The 22535-nt window shown below is 36.8% G+C and overlaps 1 protein-coding gene across 1 annotated transcript in view; it reads right to left on the bottom strand.

Annotated features, from left to right (window-relative positions):
• Nucleotides 1-22535, bottom strand: part of PRKN (parkin RBR E3 ubiquitin protein ligase) — a gene marked incomplete at both ends in the record, with an annotated part of 576161 nt that overhangs the window by 95563 nt on the left and 458063 nt on the right. The window contains 1 exon segment of the mRNA XM_080341443.1: nt 12934-13083. Coding sequence (XP_080197569.1) covers nt 12934-13083 — 150 coding nt within the window.

Consider the following 22535-nt stretch of genomic DNA (forward strand, 5'->3'; position numbering starts at 1 on the left):
TCCTAGCTGTCATGGTTTAACCCCAGGTGGAACGTAGCAACACCCAGCCACTCGCTGACTCTTCCCCAGTGGGACGAGGAGAGAATCAGAAGGGCAGAAGTGGGAAAGTCATGCGTTGGGATAAAAACATTTTAATAGGTAAAGCAAAAGCTGCATATACAAGCAGAACAAAACAAGGGATTCATTTACTACTTCCCACGGTCAGGCAGGTGTTCAGCCACCCCCAGAACAGCCGGGCTCCATCATGTCTATTGGTCACTTAGAAAGACAAATGCCAAACATCCCCTCATTCCTCCTTTTTTCCCCAGCTTTATGTACTCAGTGTGATGTCATATGGTCTGGAATATCCCTTTGCTCAGTTGGGGTCAGCTGTCCTGGCTGCGTCCCTTCCCAGCTTCTTGCTGAAAAGCCCCTGAATTGGTATAAACATTGCTTAGCAACAACCAGAACATCAGTATGTTGTCAACATTCTTCTCCCACTAAATTCAAAACATGGCACTACACAAGGTACCAGGAAGAAAATTAGCTCTATCCCAGTTGAAACCAGGGCACTAGTCCTCCTTTAGAGTGAGATAATTTACCATTGTGCCCCTAATATGATTTCTTTAATGAATTGTTGCTCCTTTTTTTCTGCTTAGAATGAATTTGATGAAGTTGCTCAAGTTTGCTTATTTCTACTATTTTCCTCTTACTTCACTTGCAGAAGCACATTTTATCTGGTTGACTTTTCGTCTGCTTTTGTCTAGGTGGTTATTCTAAAAAATTCCATCTCTAAAAGAATTAAACTTTTTTTATTTCATGAGTTGACCACTGACCATCCATATGAGAGAATTTAAATACTGTGGGGTTTTTTTCTTTCTCTTTTTTTTTTTTCCCCTGAAATGTAATGAAGGAGAACATGTTTGCATTACACAGATAACATTTTTGTGACCGTGAAACATTTGCAAATATTATTAGGCCAATGTATTTCTGCCATGTGTCATCTCTTCAGCAGGAATACTCTGCATGGGTTAAATGTTTTTAATGCAGTTTTGAATAGTTATATGTTGCACTCTGAAAATAAACATTGAACCGTTCGTTCTCTATTGACTGAAATAATGTAAGAGATCTTTTGCTAATAATTAATGTCACATCTCACTGGGACAAACACTATTTGCATGGCTTATAATAAAAACAACACAAAAACACTAATGTGTTTTCCTGAGCAGTAAAAGCTTGTGATGCGTATTATGAAAACAGCACTGGTGAGAACCACAGCAGCATATAAAAGCTATTATTGTATTGTACATTTATTGCTAAGTTTATTTTCTCTTTGATTTATTTAACTCACCAATTACCAGTTGTTTTCACTCCTTTGATAGGAGGGTACAGTGAATTACTAGCTCAGAGCAATGCTACTGTTTGGTAGCCACATTTGTTTCCATCTCCATATCTGAAACATTTGCCTGAATAACTGTATGTAATTACTCCACGCCCAGAAAAATCTTTCTGTCCCTGTAAAGCAGGGCTGTCAAAATCATTTTCAGCAGGGGCCACATCAGCCTCACTGTTGCCTTCAAAGGGCTGAATTTAATTTTAGGACTGTATAAATGTAACACTTACATGTACCATTAATAAATTAAATTAACATTTAACATGTGTAAATGTAACATTAACTCTGTAATACATTTACACAGTCCTAAAATTACATTCAGCCCTTTGAAGGCAACAGTGAGGAAGATGTGGCCTCCGCTGAAAATGATTTTGACAGCCCCAGTGTAAAGGATTTTAAAATATGATAACTGTAGATACTTGAAAACACAAAATTTGTTAGGTTCTAATCAACATACATACACATAAAAACTCCACAATGACCAGGAACTCATGCAAAATATCACAGTCAGGTGGCTGGGCTGTACTTTGTACATCCAACACTTGCACATTTCAAGCTTTCATCCACTTAATAGCCCACTCTCTCTGTACACACTTGTAGTCCTCCCACTGCTCCTGTCACACCCCCACACACCAGTTTCTATCCACAGCTCATGCTATAAGCATCCAAATTCCATCATCATTTATCCACAGATTTGGCAGGCAGTTTCCCATGATTCTGAATATGCACAGCCACGACACACATACTCTAATCTACACTTTTACTACTTTATGATAGGCCCACCCATCAATCGACTTAATAAATTACAGGTTTTCCTACAGAATATGCATTTTCAGAGTCTGCTAGGGATCTCTGGAGAAACCTCCGCTTTACTAGCTATTCTTCTCCATGTGCTCAAGCAAGCAACAGAGGTGTGGTACTGCCTCACACAAAGCCACAGTTCTCAGCAAAGGAGGCAAGTTAATGTTCCTGTTGTCTCATTCCAGGTTGTTCCCACAAAATGCACAAGCAGCTCCTCACTCAACTCAAGAGAGGGAGTGCTTTTCTCAGACCTCACCTTAAGGCCGCTTCCTTGTTGCCCTCATTTTCCTACTTACTGCTCCTCCTTCTCCAGGGAGGATCTTGTGGATTTCAGTTCTGATCTTCTGGTGTTTTTTAAGATTTTGGTTTTCTGATTTAGGTCAAATGTCACTGAAAGACTACACCAACAACAGGCATATTCAACCATTTTTTCTTTTTCCCAAATATCTGCTCAGCAAGATTCTGACATAAACATCCTCACCATAAACATGAAGAAATTTCAAAAAGCAAATTTAAGTAACATACGAGAAGTTCCCTAGGCAAAATAAATAAATAAAATTTTCAGTCATTTTAGTTTGAAGGGACAAGTAAGTAGAAAACAAAGTCTTGTCAAGTTTTCTTTATATACGATAATGTTGTAGAACATGCTCCATGCTTATATTTTATATGTAGATTATATTTAATATTAAGCACTGGCTTAGAATGGTGGCCTGAATATCATTTTTTTTTACTATAAGCATTTCAGGTGTGCATAAGAGACTTATCTTTGTCATTGGTATTACATATGTGAGCATTTTCACTAGCATAAAAGAGAAAATTACAGACATAAGTACAAAACATACTAGTGCTATTTGACATTACTTAATGGAAACAAAGCCCAGTCTTAACTAGCCTATTTTATAGCTCACTTTGTCTGAACAAGTGAGGCACCAGTACCTTTAAGCCTTACTCTTTATCTCTTCACTTATGTCTTTTAAGTGTCAGTGGAACAGATTTTCAATCATAGTAATGATTGTCACACAATTTAACATGAGAGCTTTTGGAAAAAAAATAATAATTTAGTGGTATGAATTCTTTAATTTTCGAGAAATACAGGGATAAAATGCAGTTAACTGAGACTTGGTTATCTACCCATGATTTTCTGCCCTTACTCAAGGCCTCCATTCACAGATATATTATCCTTATCACAATTTTCCTTTTTTTCTCCCTCATGATGGTTTTACAAGTACATACTGCATTCTGGTTTTCTATTATTTCCCACTAAATTACAGTTAGCCATTGTTCTCCAAATATATGTCCCTGCTTTTCATTAGGAATATTATTAGTTTACTAAGGGATGTCTTTTACTTAATTTGGTCATTATGTTTTTATTCTATTTTCATAGCTTACCTTTGACTTTGCAACATTTTCTTTACTCCCTCTATTACACTTAGTAACCTTAATATCATTGTTAAGGTTGAGATGTAATTTCTAAACTTACTTTCACAAGCTTATAACTTTTCCCAGATATTCTCTTTCAGGCTGAAGGTTTTTTATGCTTATGCTTTCTTAGAAGTGGATTTTTGTTTGAAGCTTCATAAGCATCATCTATTTGTTTTGAGTTATCCAACATGAAAAGATAGCATTTTCGCAGCAATCAAGACATTTTCAGATGCTTTTTTTAGACGCTGATAATTGAAAATCAGCTTTGTTTCAGCACTTCAAAATCAGTTTTGATTGTGGAATTGTGGCTTTGCTATCTCTTTGAAATAGTTTTGAAATAATAAAGTTCTGCACGTGACATCATTATTAAATAAGTTACTGAAGTAGTAGTGACAAGTAATGTTGATCTCAGAATAACTCTATTCTACTTAATATTGTTTCTTAAAAGCTTAAAAGACCTGAAAGAATGAACTAAGAGTACACCTGACCAATGTATTTCAGAGACTCCAGGCCAAGCTGAGAAAGAAACTCTTCAGGCATCTTTTTGATCAGCAAATGGAGAAATATAAAAACTTGTGAACATTTTTAATTGGGGTACTCCTTTCAGTAAAAAAAAAAGTGTCATTACTTTTAAGTTCCAAACAGACACGAACTGCTGTTTTCCATATTTGTACTTGCACAGACTAGACTTAACCCCCAAATCTCTATTGCACTTTTTTACTATGACATCCAATGACGTGAAGATTACAAGTTCTACAAAAGCCGTAGAAACTAATACTTTTTTTTTTTTTTTTTTTGATCTACGTGAGCTGCTCACTTTATGAGTCTTGTGATTTACTTTTGAGCTGGGTTATGGGCCAGAACTATACCGGATACATAATGAGGGCATTTTTTCTTTAGAATTGAGAACTTCAAATTTTTTCCCTGGCTAAGCTACAAATGCCAGTCAATAGATTCATTCTAATCTAAGATCCTATTGTTCTGGTCCTATCTTTTTACTCCATCATTTCTCATTGATTAAGCAGCTCTTGCATTTTACAATAATGTAATAATACAATCCAAAGTGCCTCAGGAGGCTCTGATATGAAACTCCATCTGAAAGGCAATAAATAAGCTTACTTTGATTCTTATTTATTTTTTCTTTTCATTTAGAAGTGATTTTCTGCATTCAGCCCGTGTTTCTCTTTCCTGTTCAAATACAAAAAGTTTTTAGAAAATTGCTCAAATAAGCTTCTTACACAATTAGAATCCTGCCCTCGGTGGCTGTCATTTTCAAGCAGCACATCCTCTGCTGATTGCATTATTGTTCCCCCTCCAGTGACTCAGTGATAGATCTGTTTATTCATATCAAATCTTCCATTAACCCCTAGTTCTGCTAATTTACAAACGTATTTGTATGCCTCTTAATTATAAAACTGCAGTCAGTACATAAACTTTACAAGCAGGAAAGCTCAGGCACTTCTTGTGGTCAAGGACAGACTGTTACAACCAGGATTTTTCAATGCATTAACTGAATGAAACACAGGTTGGTTTAAAATGGCTACACTTTCCCGTCCTGTGCAAAGTGTTTCCCTCTGTCATAAAAGGGAGAATAATCTTACCCTGTGTGTAAGTGGAAGATGAAGTCAGAAGACAGAGCTCGGTTTTCCATACATGTAGAATTAACTGGAGATTCCTATAAACAGTTTATTTCTCCTTCTGTCCTATCGTTATGCTCCATGCCTTTCCTGACGGGCCACATGATAAAACATTGTCCCCTGAGTGTCAGACATATTTCGAGGCACTTTGTTGAAGAGGAGAGGAGTAGTAAGAAAAAAGTAGTTCCAAGTCTTCTCCAGTCATAAATGTCCTTCATATTTAGAGGCTTGACAGAATTATGAGTTCATCTAATATAATCTCTAGAGCATCATAAGCCATTAACTATCACCCAGATACTGCTACATAGAGCCCAATTATTTTAATTAGACAAGAGCACTTCAGTCGTCAAGAAACTAAACTGTAGTGTGCCACAGGCAAAGACCAAAATAGACAATGATGTCATCAAAGCCTCAGGCTCTTGCAATAACAATGAATTTCTAGGTGAGAAATGCCCCCAAAATTCCTGGATATCGTATGTATATCATCCAGCAAGTTTGACAAAGAATGTCAAATCACTGCTGATTTTGACTTCTCCTTCAAATTGGGTGATCAATTTAATTCTGACTTGACCATAAGAGTATGATATACTCAGTGGTTACCTAAGAAAAGGAATCATGGTTGAACAGAGAAGGTACTTCTTTGGAACTGTTTTTCCAAATCTATGTGCTACAATCAATTTACAGTAAACTGTGGATATTTTAAATTGTACACATTTTTGCATTTCATCTACTGTAAAATGTTGTTGTTCTCCTTCCACATGTGAAAAAATTTGAAGCGCAGGTAGCTCAGCTCTGGAATATGAATATTAAATGAGTGACAAAGTTGAGTGTTTGGTACCTCTAGTATGAAAATTCCTAGCACCCTTGCAGGGGACTGTTTGATCTAGCAGTTTACAAGGACTAAGTTTTAGTTGATAAATGCTAAAATCAACTATTAACGTGATTTTAAACCTGACTGATATTTTGTGTCAGACCACAATTTAATTCAATTTAATTGTAATTTTAGCTCATTCCTATTTCACACAAATTGCTAAAATTGGGACCATTTATCTTCTGCAAAACACTGCTTTACAAAACACAGCCTGGGCTGGTTTACATTCATAGAGACTAGTTTTATCCTCTCTAGTTCCTAGGTGTCCAGTTGTGACTTATCTTTACAACAAGAACCTGATTTTATCCTAGTTTTCCCTAATACAATCTCCCTGACTCAAATACAGCATTATTCTGCTATCTATGTTCTCATGCTACATTACAGAGACCAGCAGGCTCCGTCCCTTTATCAGGTAACTGCCTCTTTTCTCTACCTCCTTGCTCCTTCTTTCTCAGAACATGACAGATTTTAAATGGTGAACTACTAGCTAAGCCACAGAATAATAAATCAAGCCAAAACACTGAAGACACTGCACATTAAATATAAAATATGCAATGTGCATATACAGCAGCCATTTTCCAGATGCCTGTGTGATGGAATTTCTTTATGCATTTCCGTAAGAAATCAGGAAAAAGCTATACCCTACGTAAAGTAATGGACAGAGAATTTGGTCACAGAATATGGAAGATCCCATAACATTCTGGACATCTAGCAGACAAAACTAGTGAAGTTTCAATTCTAACTCAGAGCTGAAGAGACTTGCATGTTGTTTTCTGACATTATTTTACTAGCTAGCTCTCCATAATTTGGGATGTAAAGGAAAAAGCAGTTATTCTTCTACCAATTGAATCAAGCGCAAGAAATTGATTTGTTCTCCTATAAAAAGTATTTGTTTTGCTTTTGCTAGCCCTATGAACTAATGTGATCCATATTATTAATAATGGAAACATTCTCTAGATTGCTTTATCCACTCACTACTGACATTGAGTTTCATATCAGTCACAAGATCAACGAATTGCAGCACTGCAAGATATGGGCAATGGAAATAATGCACCTCAACAGTAATACATAGCTTGTTAATTGAAGCTGTTCTGGGGTAAACGTTTTATTAAAACATCAACATTCCAGCACATGAAACATCACTAGGAAAAATCCTACAAATCCAAAGAATGCTGGTCAGCCTGAGAAAGCCTGTCATATTTCAGTGATGAAACAACTTGCTTAGCTACTGAAGCATAATGTGTCAATAAGATGGAATTCCTCTTTCTAAAGGCTAGAGTGCCCACTCAATACAAGAAAGCAATACATGATTACTGCTTGTGGCACAATGCTAGCAACTCAGCATTTAGCAATAATAGAAAATGTCTGTCTCATTTTCATTCCCCTTGAAAAAAACTCCCTATACAATATTATGAAACACTCCTGCTGTGAGTTGGTTTCTTTATCTCAGCAATATCTTCAGCTATTACCTTATCCATGGTAATACCGTTCTGGTGAATTTTCTGAAAAGCAAAAATTTAATGACATATGGAACAAGGACAGATACCTGAAATGTAATAACAAAGAATAACCCTTCAATTTTACTACAGGTACTAGACAGCAGCTATCTCCTATTTCCATTTTAATGTTTTGCAAATGATATAAAGGTCTCAAGGTCTTTACTTTGCTGAATTATTCCCCTGTTTTTCAAAACCTTAGAGCTTCTTATTTCTGTTCTTGCTTCAACTTTTGGTCCCATCTTAAAACCGAGACAAAAATTCAGATCATTGTGCACACAGTCCTTCTTCACCCATGGCCTTTTATTAATTTGATTATAAAATTAAGAAGATTTTTCTCAGTGCTAGTATCTTCAAAGATTGTCTTGAATTACCACGGCTTATCCTGACTGTCTTTGTCTCCTAAAGTATTTTAAAAGGTGCCTATTTCCTCTTTACATACATTCAAGATTTTCCTGTTTCTGCTGATGAAAAAGCAAAGCACATGTCTTGAACCGAACATTTATATCTACATCTCTGTTCGAAAATAAAGTCTTCTAGGTTAACCAGACTTTCAAACATTTTGATCAGGCAATATATGTGGAATAACGTGCCAAAATCAGACACAAGAGGGACAGAAATTGCACAAAGAAAGTACACGCTGATCGTGACAATGCATTGCATTAGAGCTGAACTTTACAACAAAAGACTTATAACTGCCAGAGGTGGAAACTGCTTTTCAATTCTAGACTGGGGTACTCTTACAAACTATTATGCACTTTCATATATAGGAAATAGTTCTGAAACAGCATTTGTCAGCTAGTTCAGGTTCCAGAGGGAGTATAGGTACACTCACATAGCACTCCAACTGAGATATAATAACCTAAAATAAACAAACTCACTTCAGAAGTTTCAAAGGACACACTACCAAAATTAATTGCATAGGAACTTGCTGTTTGGAATTTTTATAAATCACATTTGTCTCCTCAAAACAAAATATTTTTCCCAATTATTTGGGGTTCGCCTACATGCGTATAATTGTGCTTAACAAAGACCTCAATGAAGACGAAATGTATACTAGGAAATGCATGAACAGGAGATACTAAACCACAAAAACCAGCTTTTGCAAACAACAGGGATGTGGATTGCACTGCTCATGTAACTATTTTAGAGTGCCCTCGATTCTATTAAGCTTTCTGAAAAGGCAGACAATTATTAATTCTACAAATATGCTGCAATTGCTTTTGACATGTGCTTCCTTAGCCATGGAAGAAGAATTGAAAAATAAATCAATGGAAAAAAATTGCTGGGAAGAGTAAAATTGCCTTAGGGATTTTGTTCTATGTAATACAATGGCCTAGGAATTCTATTTATAAAGAGGACATGGCATTTATATCTATTGATTTTTCAGGGACCACTCGCAGTCTGTGGCCTTAAAATTTCACCTGTCCTAGAAGAGAACACATCTTTAGTGAAATCATGATGTTCTTCAATAACATTACGCTCACAGAACAGTAAATATTGTGTAAAAGATGTGAAATAACCCCAAGGTTTGTGCTTTGTTCCCTTTGTAAGGCTATAAAACTTCCTTCGTCATTGCACCTTTAATACTAAGGTTGAGTACCTACTTGTGGACTGGAGTTTCACATTAGGAGACCTGAATGAAGCGCCACAAAAAATCAATTATGACAGCTTGTTCCTAAGACCATTTAAATTGTTTCCCAGAATTTAGGATAGTTTAGAATGGTCTCAGGACCTCCATGAGCCTTCAAGAGTCAGGTCTCCTAGCAAGGGATTATCGAACAACTGAGGATCTCTAGAAATACATTCTTCTTCCTTATGCAGACTCTGACAGGGAAGAATACACTTAAGGAGAAAAGACCAACAGAGGCTCTGTGTCTCCACTATGCCCAGTCTCCTGTCTTTCCCCATTTCAAGGCACAGGTCAACTGATAATACATGTTGCAAATTGTTTATACTGTTGTGGAGCAAGGGCTGGGATGCAGTCACACATTACTCAGTTATCATCCCACTGAAAGATACTGACAGGGGATGTTCTGCAAGACAGATGAGCTGTATGTGTAGAAACCAAGGCATAATTTTAATAAACAAATAGTATAGGCCCTGTTGAAGCTCCATTCTAACCTACTTTTAACTCCAAACTTTTCTTTAATATGTAGGAAATAATATGCCAGGGTAATATAAAACACGACAAAAATGTTTTATTCATAGAGCTTTTGTATACCTTGATTACCACAGCTTTTCCTGTACCCAAGGCAGCTGGTACAATATGTACTGTCTCCTATGTTTTGTTACTGTTTTCTTGTATTAAATACGTCAAAATTTTATATTTGAGCAATAAAAGTTAGTAATATAGGCCTGATGCATAGTAATGAAGGTAGAACAACAGTGTATTATGGTAGTATCTTGGTAAATCAATTAATATATTTATGGGTAAAGGCAAAAAATAAGAAAGATTGGGCAAGAGTGAGGTCAGTCAGTGGTACTACAATGTGGCTTTGGGTGAGAACTATTCATAATCATTAAAAAATATCTGCATGCTACTTTTCAAGTAAAAATAAATCTCTCTGGTTCTATTTATTTGCCTGAAAGCCTGAATAGATAGGAGCGCCTGACTGTAAAGGGTATGTATGAGAATGCTTAAATTTAAACCTCTCTCCTCACCTTTTTGGTACAGTTCTGTCTAGATATTTACCAGGCTGTTTCTGGGCCCCACATAATGCTGTTTCCAATTTTCCTGAGACAAAGCAAAATGACCATCTTTAACTTTCCCAAAGATGCTTTTAGCAAATTGAGAATACTCTCTTAGAGACTGACAGTTAGCTTTGACACCAACAGCAATGACTGCAAAAAGAAATTCTAGTTTCTCATTTCACAGAGAAAGAAGCTGAGGAAGGCAAAATGTCTGTATCCCAGCCCAGTGCAGTTCATTTTCAATGCTCATTCAGAATTGGTTGGAGTCCTTAAATGTTTGGGACCACCTCACAGAGTTTTCTCTCTGAATAATGGAATATTTATTTAGCTTTATTTAGCTTCAGCCTCTGGTCTCCATCTTATTCTCTATTTGGTCTCTTCTGCCTCTCCTTTTCTAAAATGGCTGCTGCAACCCCTTTTCATTTACTGTCTCAACTTACTCTTGAAAACCTACTCCTCCTCCCTCCCTTGACCCATCTCATCAGTTAATCAAAATCCTTGTCTACTTGACAGTTGTCAGCTACCCTTACACTGCAGTTCAGACCTGGACAATCAGTTTGTTCTGTGCTATAGACAACTATTTTTCTAGAAGGGCTTTTGGGTGAATAACAGACCCCTGATGTCAGATTAACTTCTGCTATTAGCAATAAGTTATCAACTCTGAAATTTCCCCAAAGACAGGGGTTCAAAAACCCCAAAGAGACACAACATATCTAAAGTATAGCTTAAAGGATGACAAAGATATTCATAGAGAATCTCCAGGTTTACATTGTCTTCCTTATTTCTTTGCTTACCAGCTTCAACAAGGAATAAATCTCTAACCCAGGCACTACCTTTTTCTGGATGAACAAAAGGGATGTTCTTTATCTCAGGCCTTTTTTTGAGCTTGTAAATGATTGTGTACACTCATGAGGGAGTGCAGAGGTTTGAAGAAGACATTCTTGGATTCCATAAAGAAGACTGAAAGGCCTCCACACTAAAAAAGGCCAGGTTTTGTCTTGGAAAAAAACCCCAACATAGCTTAACTTTCCGAATAGAAAATACTCAAAGTGACAACAGAAAACAGAGTAGAAATAAATAGCCTTCCTAACTGTCTTGGTGTCAAAGAAAGATTCAAAGACATGCATTTTCACCCTGTTCCACTACAGATTCTGAGGAAAGGCCTTAAAGTTACGGAAATCTAGATTACAAAAAGCCTCTTGCTTTTCATTTCAGTCTCAGTGAACTGTACCCCCTAATGTTCAAGATGCCACATAATCCAAAAGAAAGAGTGAGGTTAAACTCAAGGCTGCAGATCTGGTCACAAGAAAGCACAGCACAGAGTCCATGAAAGGAAACAAAGCAGTTTGCTAAACCAGGCAATACATCACTTCTTTATGCCATGTGCACTTTATTTACAGAGCATTTGCACATTCAGAATGATGATGAATGAAGCTGAAAAACACAGTGTGATTTTCATCACTTCAAGGCAGAGAGCAGAGTAAAAATTATTAGTGATTTTATCTTTTTTGAACGGTCCTTAATAGTTAATCCAGAGGCACTTCTTTGTGTTTACTCATTCGTGTTTCTTATTACTTTCCCACCTTCTGCTTTATTTTATAGACCTATGTCTGCTGTCTAAGTCTGGGAAGTACTCTGTTTTACATGCACCGCTGCATGAAGAGATAGGAAGCCTTACCAAGGTCGACAGATGCTAACCTACTTATAGAAGACAAGTTAATTCCACTTCCTAGTTCAGCAAACTATTATTCTTCCATGGTATCAGTTTGGGCAACCTAAAAACTGCAGTAAAAAGTGCATTTTCCAAAATAAAGACAACAGCAAGAGCATGATAATATTTACAAATATAGGTATTTTTCCCTTCTCTCATAGCTTGCATAGAATTCATTAATAATACCATCCATGGAAAACATCATTTAGTCACTCTGACATAACATGTAATATGTTCTTTTATACACAGATTTCTCTCTACATATTTCTATTTCCCCCCAAAGCTTGGTTCTTGTAAAGTACTTGTTTTTTCTACTACCAAAACAATTGCTGATCCATATTATCTGACCTCTTAGGCAAAACATTTTCAGTGTTATCTGCTTTTGTTTTCCAGAAATCCACCATTAATTCTGCATTTCCCCTCCTTAAAAGCAACTTTTATGAGAAAACAAAAACATATTTCTATATTTCTTTTCATCATCTATCTTAAAACACATAAGCAATGTCACTACAGTATCACAGACTGGTCATTCTCTCTCTCCCATTTTTCTAAGACTTACAAAGTTGCTGTTAATAAAATAACGAATGGTTGGCTCAAGATCCTGTTCAATATTGCTGAGTGCCAGGAGAAGAGAGTCAAAGTGCATCTGGATTTTTATTTGCACAGTTCAATTTCTTACTGTAACTACTCAGCAACTTCTTAAACCAATAAAGTGAAGAATTCTGGAGATGACAGTCTATATGACAAAATCATCATTCCTCATCCGTAGTGCTGTATTTAAATTGTTTGTTGAACTAAAGTACCCCACTCTAGTATGGAGGACAACTCAGAGTCACTGATGGAAAAGGAAAAAAATATTTCCCCTCTTATTCTAACATTGTACAATATCAATTGTTTCCCCACCACTAGTAGGAAAAGTGTGTTCTTACCCCACAGCCTATTCCGTTGCCTGGTTCACATACAATTTTCCTCACTCCTGGTTCAGGAAGCAAACCCGCTCCACAGCCAGGAGTGGGACACAGCACTCCTCCCATCTGCAGCACACATTCCTCGGCCCCATAGCGCTGGTAGCGGTTGTACTGCAATACAAAAGACTGGTGTTAAACTTCTAACAGTACATGCACACACACATAAACAACAAAAAAGCACCACAATCACCACCACCAAAACAAGCCACAAATTTTGAGCTTGAATTTGTCCCACATAATCAAATCAACCCTTCTAAGGTCTCACATGCTAAGTTTGAGTTATTGGTCAGAAGTCTGAAACTTCGCAGTGTCATTAAATCGGGTGTCACTCTGCTATGACTCACATCATATGCATTGTTTTCCAACTCCCAGCTATCATTTTCACCACCAGAAAATTGTGTTGGATATTAAAATAAAGAAAACAGTAGGCTGTTTCTGTAAGTAACCTGAAGAAATATTCTATTGCTTTAAGAATTATTATAAACGTCATAAATATAGTCCAACAACAGATACTCATCAATGTTGTATACAGATTGAAAAGAAACACACAAAAGAACACCAAGGATCTATAGCTAGAAGTACAGTATAATGTTTTAGAGATAAGGGGTTGTAAAAATTGCCCAGCCAAATTTATTTTCAAAATAAAGTTCATGAAACTGATTGGCACAATAATTCTCCGATATCATTTTTTTCAATGTTAGGTGTATTTTTTTCCAGAGTCTTCCAGGAAATGTTAATTGTTTTTGTTATGGAAATGTTTCCTTTTTCATGATGGAGACACTGACACACAGCAGTATTAAATAACATGTTCACTGTATCCTTACTAACAAAAATGCCTACTCTAAAATGACTGATGCCATTGCAATAACATTCCCTAGTTTAACTTAGCTTGCTTTCAGCCAGAGATAAGCTGAGCAATTTATGTTCCGCATACATGTAAATCACGTCCACTCTCGGGTTCTGCATTGGTACAGTTCCACACCAGTGGCTATATAACCATTGTAAACCAGGCTTCAGATTCACCTATAAATCTGGTCTACTGTAGAGTGAAATAAGTGAAAGCATTTGGTCCTAACAGCCCCAGTGAAAACAGGAAAATCAAGAAGACCAAAGGGGAAGAGAGTAGGATGAATTTTCTCCATGACTGGAATGACTTTACGGTGTGCTAAAGGAACAAGACAGAGCTTTATGTTATAGCACTCACAACAGTAATTAGTGCTTCATAAACTTTTATCCCATTACTGCTCATTAAAACCTTGTTCCCCCTTGTTTTTTTGGTTTGTTTGGTTGGTTGGGTTTTTCCTTCCTTCCTTCCTTCCTTCCTTCCTTCCTTCCTCCCTTCCTCCCTTCCTCCCTTCCTCCCTTCCTCCCTTCCTCCCTTCCAAAAAATTATTTCCCCAACCTGTACTGCTCTGCAAAAAACTCACACAAGGAAAACTGAAGCATTAGGACCAAAACCTCATACACAAAGCATCCAAAGAAGAATTGTGAACTACAAAGACAGTGGTTCCACTGCATATTTTCTTGGTACATTTAAGAAGATTCTTCTGCAAATGTTGTGATAACGTCTTGTTACACTTAGTTTTTAAAATGAGTATACAAATTCTTAAAACACTGTAATATATAGACAAAAAAGCGTATCAAAGACCAAAAAAATTTACCAAATGGAAGGTATCCACCTTTGTCAATTAACAAAGAATCCAAATAAACCTCCTTTCAAAAGAAAAGCAAGACCTAAAAAGAGAGAAAGCCTTCAAAACATAACTTGGTGTATTAACAGCCAGAAATCCTGAATTAAGGATCCTGGATCTGGAAAACATCTGGAAATGCACAAGACATATCTGCAACATCTCCCTAAAAGCAAGGCCTCAACAAGTCAACTGGTGCTGTTCTATGTTATTATCATGCTCGAACACAGACTGCTGGCATAAATATTTAACATTGGACTCTGTCTTTCAGCAAAGTTTGTGATCCTTGCACTAAATACATGCTGAACAGAAATGTGAATAACCACAGCTGCAAAACTCTCTGATGACCTTATTTGTCTTCAGGGCAGAGACTGGACTTGAAGGTCTGGATGGTGATTGTCTTATCGTGTTAAAAGGGAACTTTGTGCTGGATGTGGCATTCTTAGTAGCTCCTCATTACAGGGGCAAACACCATTGACACTGTAGTTGAGATTCTGTTGGCATTTCTGTTGTAAATTCTCAGCTGGTAAAAAGGATATGCTTTCCAGTCATTAACTGTGAAATGACATGGAGAGATTTCTTCCATCTCCTCTCCTTCTTTTTTCCCCTTTTTTCATACACAAAAATGGAAGACAGTTAAGATGGGAATCAACCTGCCTTCTTAGAGAAAATTACAGACAGGAAATGTCCAGTCTGCTTACTGGCAAGGTGGACAAAGTCGTCACATTCTGACCAACACATTTGATATTTTATGCTGGTTCAGAACAAGACTTATGCCAGATCAGTATACCACTCTCATCAGTGATTTTTACACTACAAAAGTCAAAAAAATAATCAATTTGAAGACAAGAAAGATCCAACTAAATGCATTTGCACATCCCGACATCTAGTTACCAGCCTGTTTTCTAACTTCAAAGTCCAGATACATTTATAAGATGTCATTTTCCAATTTATTTTTCCTTGTGCTTGTACACTAGCACACTTGAAACCCAGCAACCAACTAAAACATGTGGTAGCAGAATGTTTACACCACGGGTGTCAAACTCATTTTCACTGGGGGCCACATCAGCCTCACAGTTGCCTTCCAAGGGCCGAATGTAATTTTAACTGTTAAAATACCCCTGGTGTAAACATTTGCTGCCGTAACAAAGTCAAACATTACATACGTGGATTTATATTCTTTATTCAGTGGCCTGAAATAAAATTACTCACTTTACATTGAGGTGCATTTATAAGAGCTTTGTAAAGGACCAAAACACTTATTTATGAATTATTAATTCACTATTTGCATATAGTGACAGATTATATCTATTAAAGGCATTTTCTCCTATATACCACAGCTATACATATCACACAGGACTGATGCAATCAACATGCTTAAAGCAAGTCAATGTCTTTGGAGCTCATGATTTACTTTTGATCGTGTCTGGATGAGATACTTAAGGATATTACAGAAGACAGTCACTACTGGTTTGCCTTGACTCTTATTCTTAACTGGAGATTTAAAGTAGGATTCCTTTCATTTAGTTTGGATTTCTGCAGTGATGATGCCTATAGTTGCAATGGTTGCTCAGACTCCTTTTATAATTAACACAAGACATACGATGAAAGTTGTATTTTCTCTTCTAGATTTGTTCATCACCATGAGGAGGACTGAGCCCTGAAGTGACCTGTTCTATTAGTAGTAAAGAGAGATCAGACAATTTGCTAGATATTGACATCTGAAATTAGGTGACTCCCACAACAGCTGCTTCAGTTCCAATGATTCTGATCCTAAGTCACCTGGCCTAAGCTGTTTTTGAAACTAAGGCTTAGGTACCTAAATAGCTTAGACTGTGAACCACCTTACACAATTTTAGCTGTTTAGAAATTAAACATCTAACTTGAACAAGTCACATAGGCTCTAAATACATAGAATGAGGAGAAACAAGATCCTAAGAAAATAATTTATCCTGACTTACATGTGATATCTAAGATAGGTAGGATGAATCATTCTGTGGAAGTGCTATAGCTGAAGCTGAGAAACCTAACTTAGGCTAGATATCTAACACATGAAGAGTTGTCATTAAATGATTAATCCAACTCTCTGTACATTCAGAATATTTCACAATATCTATCACTCTATTATCAAAGTGCCTCCTATTTACACATGCACTTATCATGTGTAAAATGGTTCTGCATGCTACAGGGAGGAAAAATATCTCCAATTATTTTTATGAAAAACCTCTTTGAAAGTTTAATATATGGGTAACTTGACTGAACTGGCATTCATGGCACCTGATTTCAATTCCTGGCAGCAGCACAGCCTTCCTGTGGTTTTCAGGTAAGTCACTTAATCTGTGCTTCTCATCAGTTCCCCGTTTGTAAAGAGGCAGAATGATACTTGCTGATTTCACTGTAGTGTTAAGAGGCAAAGTCCATTAATAGTCATGAGGACATCAAATACTATGGTAATGAGGGGCATAAAATTACACAGAAATCACCAGCTGTCTACTGCTGCTAGAAAGCAGCTTTTGAGCAAAGCCTGTGAGGCATTTATATGGCACTGTAATAAGGTCCTCAGAAACACAGGTAGGTAAATAGTTGTGGGATTCACCATAGAACCATGTGTTTCAATGCTTATTTGAAAAAAAAAAGAGACTTTAAAAATGTGATTTCCTCCAAATCAGTGGTGTTAGGATGGCTAAAGGTATATGAAGAACACTTTCTTCATTGTTGTTTTTTTTTTTTTTCTCAGAAACATGAATCCTGTTGTGAACTTTCCCTTGTTTGTGAATTGTCCCAGTCAACCTAAATCTATACTTTTTGTGGAATAACATTTTGAGTGGAAAACATTCCCAGCCCTACTTACCATATTTCAACCATATTATCATGAAGTTCTTTTCTGCAATCTTTTCTCATAAAGACTTGTCATGGCCTTTAGAAATTATATTTATAAATGACTAAAAAATAGATTATCACATAGACACAGAGACTAGATAATTGTAACCATTTATTCCCTGCTCCCCACTTTGCAGACTGGAATGGTTACACTTGAGTCTTAGAATGGTACTGGGCTTTCAACCAGTGGACATTCAATCATTTGATGTTGCAAAACAAGGGTTATATAGATAAAATCATTGGGCTAGCACAGGAATAAAACAGGCTTAACTATGGATTGCAGTCTTTACATTGAGATTCAGATACTAAGATAAAACTGAAATGAACCTGGAAGCACAAAACTCTCGCAAAATACACTTTTTGAACACAATGATTCCATGCCATGTTATTTAATTTGCAAGTTATGCTTTAATATCATAGAATAGTTTAGGTTGGAGGAGGCCTTAAAAGATCTTCTATTCCAGTCCCCCCTGACTTGTGCTATTTTAATTTTGCATTTACATTTTGGGCAGAGTTTTGTGTTTTGTTTTGTTTTTTTCCCCTCACACCTAAAAGTATCTGCCCAGTAGAGGACAAAAGTTTAACAGTAGATGTAAAGCCAAAATTTCTAATCTCTGAAAGGTAATTCAATTACTTGTTTCTTTTAACTGCTTGTAACCGTCTCAGAGGAAAGAAAATCTACTTTCTGGAGTCAGATTGTTTTTACTGCTGCTATAAATCAAATAACCATCTGCGTGCTTCAAAATTAGATTGTGGAGGCTATTAGTCTGTAATGTAGAATAAGCACTTTATTTGTAATACACATACAAAAACCACAAGAATTAGTTCTGTAATGTAATTAGGCAACTTAAAGTACAAACTCCTTAGTACTCATTGGACTAGTAAAAATACTTATGAAAATGTCATTTAAAATATAGAGTAAAAAGAGATGAACTGGCATGGCTCTCCATGGAGCATTTTTCCTGAGTTACTAGGTTCATCTTCCGGCCATTGGTAGGATAGGAAGAGCAAGTTCAGAGCATCAGCTCCTTCTTATTTCCACAAGAGCATCACACGGGAGACCAGAAAGAGAATTATATTCTAGAGGGCTACAATTTGCCTGACTTTGGAAAATCATGTAAAATTGAGTAAGGCAGTCTCAAGAAAATATTTAGGTAAGAAACCCCTGATTGGACCAATACAACACAATTGATGGACAAAATCAAACAGGAGCAGAGAGCGGGAAAGGCTGCAGTTTGCAGAATTATATGGAAGAAAGCACAAGGTGAGGAGTATGAAAATAGAAAATAAAGAATATTAAGAAGAGAGGATACTGGAGCAGTTTATATTGGAAATCAAATGGAATATATGAGAGGCAATATGATGCAATGAAGAAAGTGGACTAAGTACAGTGTATGTCTTGGCACTGTATTTACAAATGAAGATTCCCTGAAGTAGATCCTGGCTCCCAGAAATTCCACTTCTCAGGTCACAGGAGTCAATATACGGATATTCCATGAAAGCAGATCAAAGTCATCCAAGAGACAGAGGCAGTCCCATCTTCTGCATCCACCTGAGACCCTGAACACTGGGGTTCAAATTTTCTCTCTGAATTTAATAAAAGCTGGGCAGAAGAGAATTCCTTTGTTTCAAGAAAAAATCAAGTTTTTTATTGGTAGTTTTTACAGACAAGTAAACAAATGAAAATTTGGGTCCAACAAAAAATGACATATTTTTTTTGGTTTTGACAGGAGAAAAATATCCTTTAAATTAGTTTTGATCACAAGTACGTTCTCCTTTTCTACTCCCTATTTTTATTTCAGCTGTGGAAATACAACAACAAAAAATTACTTGTATTTGGCTAGTGCACAGACAACAACTTAAAAAAGCAGTAAGAAAGCAGAGATTGTCTGCCTATGGCAAAAACTCAAAGAGAATAAAGTTCTGTTAATCCAGGAGAGATGAATCTGAGGAACTCCAACTACCTCTGAAGTCAGGGAAGAAGGTGGTTAGGAGACATTAAAAGCAGATATGGCACAGAAAGAAAAGAGAAGCACATCACTGGCCATAGGAAACTGCAAGTCTGTAAAGTCTGTTGTGTAGTTCTAGCTATAAAAAAGCTGGTGTAAAGAGGATCAGGAGTTAAACGAAGTAGCTCAAATTTAGAGAGAGAGAGAGAGAGGATCGATCACAGAATCACAGGATGGTGATGACAAATTCAAAAGGTGAGCCAAATGAGATGGACAGAAATTAGACATTAGACAGAAAAGTGGAAGAAACTGGGAGATGTATGTAGGTATCACTGACACTGAGTAGCAGCTGAAGCCAGGGGACTGGGTGGGAAAGCACAGAGCTGTAAGGACGTATACGTGTAAAGATATAGATCTGAGAATACTAACAAAATCACTCTTGTTTAGTAACTATGAACTGGAGAAATTTAGTGAAAATCTATTCTTTCTTTTTTTTAACTGCATGTGAATTATTGAGAAGTAACTTACATTTTTTTCCAAGTGTAGTTATCAAAAAATCTTGACCCACAAATACTTCAGAAGCACCTTGTTTATCATATTTGACAATTTCCTGCACTAAACTCAGCTGATTAATTAGAATTGTCATATGACATTACTTCTGCCTGAATGGGTAAATATGTATTAATTAGTTTAAGACTGACTTTAATATTCTGTAGCATATACTTAAAAAATTGCTCTAGCAAGTACTGCAAGCAAAAAAAGAAAAAAAAAAAAAGAATTTCCCCTTGCCACACACACGTATAGTATACAAATTCCTTTAAAACCTCAATTAATATTAAAGGATTTCTGTCCACACTGCATTATTTTAATACTAGGTTTCCATATCTCCTGATGTTTCAGCTCACAGAAAAACTTCACACAAGCCCACACTACCTTTGACTAGCGTGGTGAATGTGCATCTGCAGATTTTGAAAATAGGGTATTCTTTTGCAAGGAAACTGGCAAGGAAACATGGAAAAAACAAAGGAGTACCCCAAAAAGGAGCGCCTCCATTCGTGCTTGTTCAGATTCCAGGGATATAAATGCCCACAACATTTCTAAAGAAAAAGTGAGCAGTGATATGAGTTGCAGTAGCAGCTGATAGGAGAGATCTGTTAAAATTGATCATACTGCTGTCAAAACATCAAGAAACTGGCCAATACATTCTGCAAAGTTGTCAGATCAGATGATATAGCAGGGAAGAGTAGCTATACATTACTTGGCAGCTTCTTTTCTTGCCACCAGCATGTCACTGGCTTCATCTGTGGTGTGACCTGTTGGGGGCACTCAGGTACAGCAGCAGATTGCTTGTTCTTGCGTTATTTGCTTTCCCTTCCAGCCTTCAGATGTAGCTGCTATTTTATTCATGAATCACAATATTCCATTTAAACAATTAAACAAGATATTTTTATTACTTTGGGGAGAAGAAGGAAGTTTCTCAGAGAGTCATTAGGGAGACTCCGTAACAGTTCACTGCAAGTCATTTTGCTATGTTGGTATATTGTAGTGTTTAGATCTGAATTAAAGCATTCTCTCTGCTGTCTCTGGCACTGGCTTGTTGAATTACCTGCCTTCCACTGTATTTGGACAGAGCCCATATTTTGTGCATCTTTAACATATGTTTATAAGCAGCTTGTATTATCACCACTTGTAGAACCATTTGCATTTACTTGCAGAGACAGCCAGCCCGACAAGGCAAATGGCTACTGCAGGAGACTAACTTTCTTATATTGTGCTACTTTTCAATAAATCTTTCATCCCAATCCTGAGTGCATCTCAGGTACCTGTGAACTGAAGCAGTTAGCCAGCAGGTTGGACTGCATCCATTATGCTAGAGGGAAAACATGGATTATGAACAGTGAGATCAAATTGCAAGAAAAAGCTCGACAGAGCTAAAGACAGTTAGAAAGCTGCAGGTTTTCCCCTTCCTGGGGCTGCACGTCTAGGAGAATCTCCTTGCCTTCTAGAGACCTTTGTGTACCAGAAGAGTCTGTGAAAATGAAGTCCAAAACAAACCAGTCAAAGATGTTTTTAGAGACTTGTCTAGGTCAGACTCCCTGGCAGCATCTCAAAGCATCAACTATCAAGTTGGGTAGCAATCTGTTGCTAGATGCATTTGTGTTGCATATTATGCCAATTACTCTGGAAGTTGTTTTTATGTGGTAAGTTAGGTATCCACAATGCTATCATGTACCAAGGACGCTTGTACTCTTCTATTTTAGCACAAAGAATATGAGACCTCTTTCCATGAAGTCTAAAAATGATATGCTTTTTAAAAACTATCTTGTTGTGACCAACTAAACCTTAAAAGATAGACTTGCCAGCTGAAATGGAATTTCCCATAATGTACATTCCCGAGGGAACAGAAAACATGGGAATTTTCCATGTCCAGGAGACTACTGAGAAGTCTGACTGTTTGAAGAACAGTTTTGTTATTCTACAACTCCTTTTAGGAAATATTAGATGAATCAGCATCTCTTCACACTTCAAGTTAAACACAAAGTCTTTTTTTCTCGGCATTAGTTTTCCTTCAACACTTAGGTTTAGATAAAGAAACATTTCACTTGAATAGTCAGATAGACAGGCAGACACACCTCCGAGTGCTTTGATGCTGTAAGCCGCACAAAACCTCTCATAAAAGACATCAACAAAACTGATATCTGGTCAGTATTTACAGGAAACAAATACTTGATGAACAAAAAGTAGAGGCCAGGGTTTTATATTAGGAATAGTTGCTTGCCAACCAAAATTTGGTTGATAAAGGTAAGAGAGTCGATGAAGCAGACTTCTTTAAGGCACTTGTCTTGCTGCCACCTGGCATTTTGATTAATTGTCTAAAGTGACACAAAATTAACATGCCACATATTAAGAGGATGAAAACTTAGCTATCTGGCATGACTATAAGTAAAATGTAACTGTAAATAGGCAATCATTATTAAGCAGGTGTTTCCAAAAAAGTCCAGAAGACATTGATTCTTGGCCTTATGCCACCTAAAATTTTTATCAA

Source organism: Nesoenas mayeri (assembly GCF_963082525.1).
Source record: "Nesoenas mayeri genome assembly, chromosome: 3".
Taxonomy (NCBI): Eukaryota; Metazoa; Chordata; class Aves; order Columbiformes; family Columbidae; genus Nesoenas; species Nesoenas mayeri.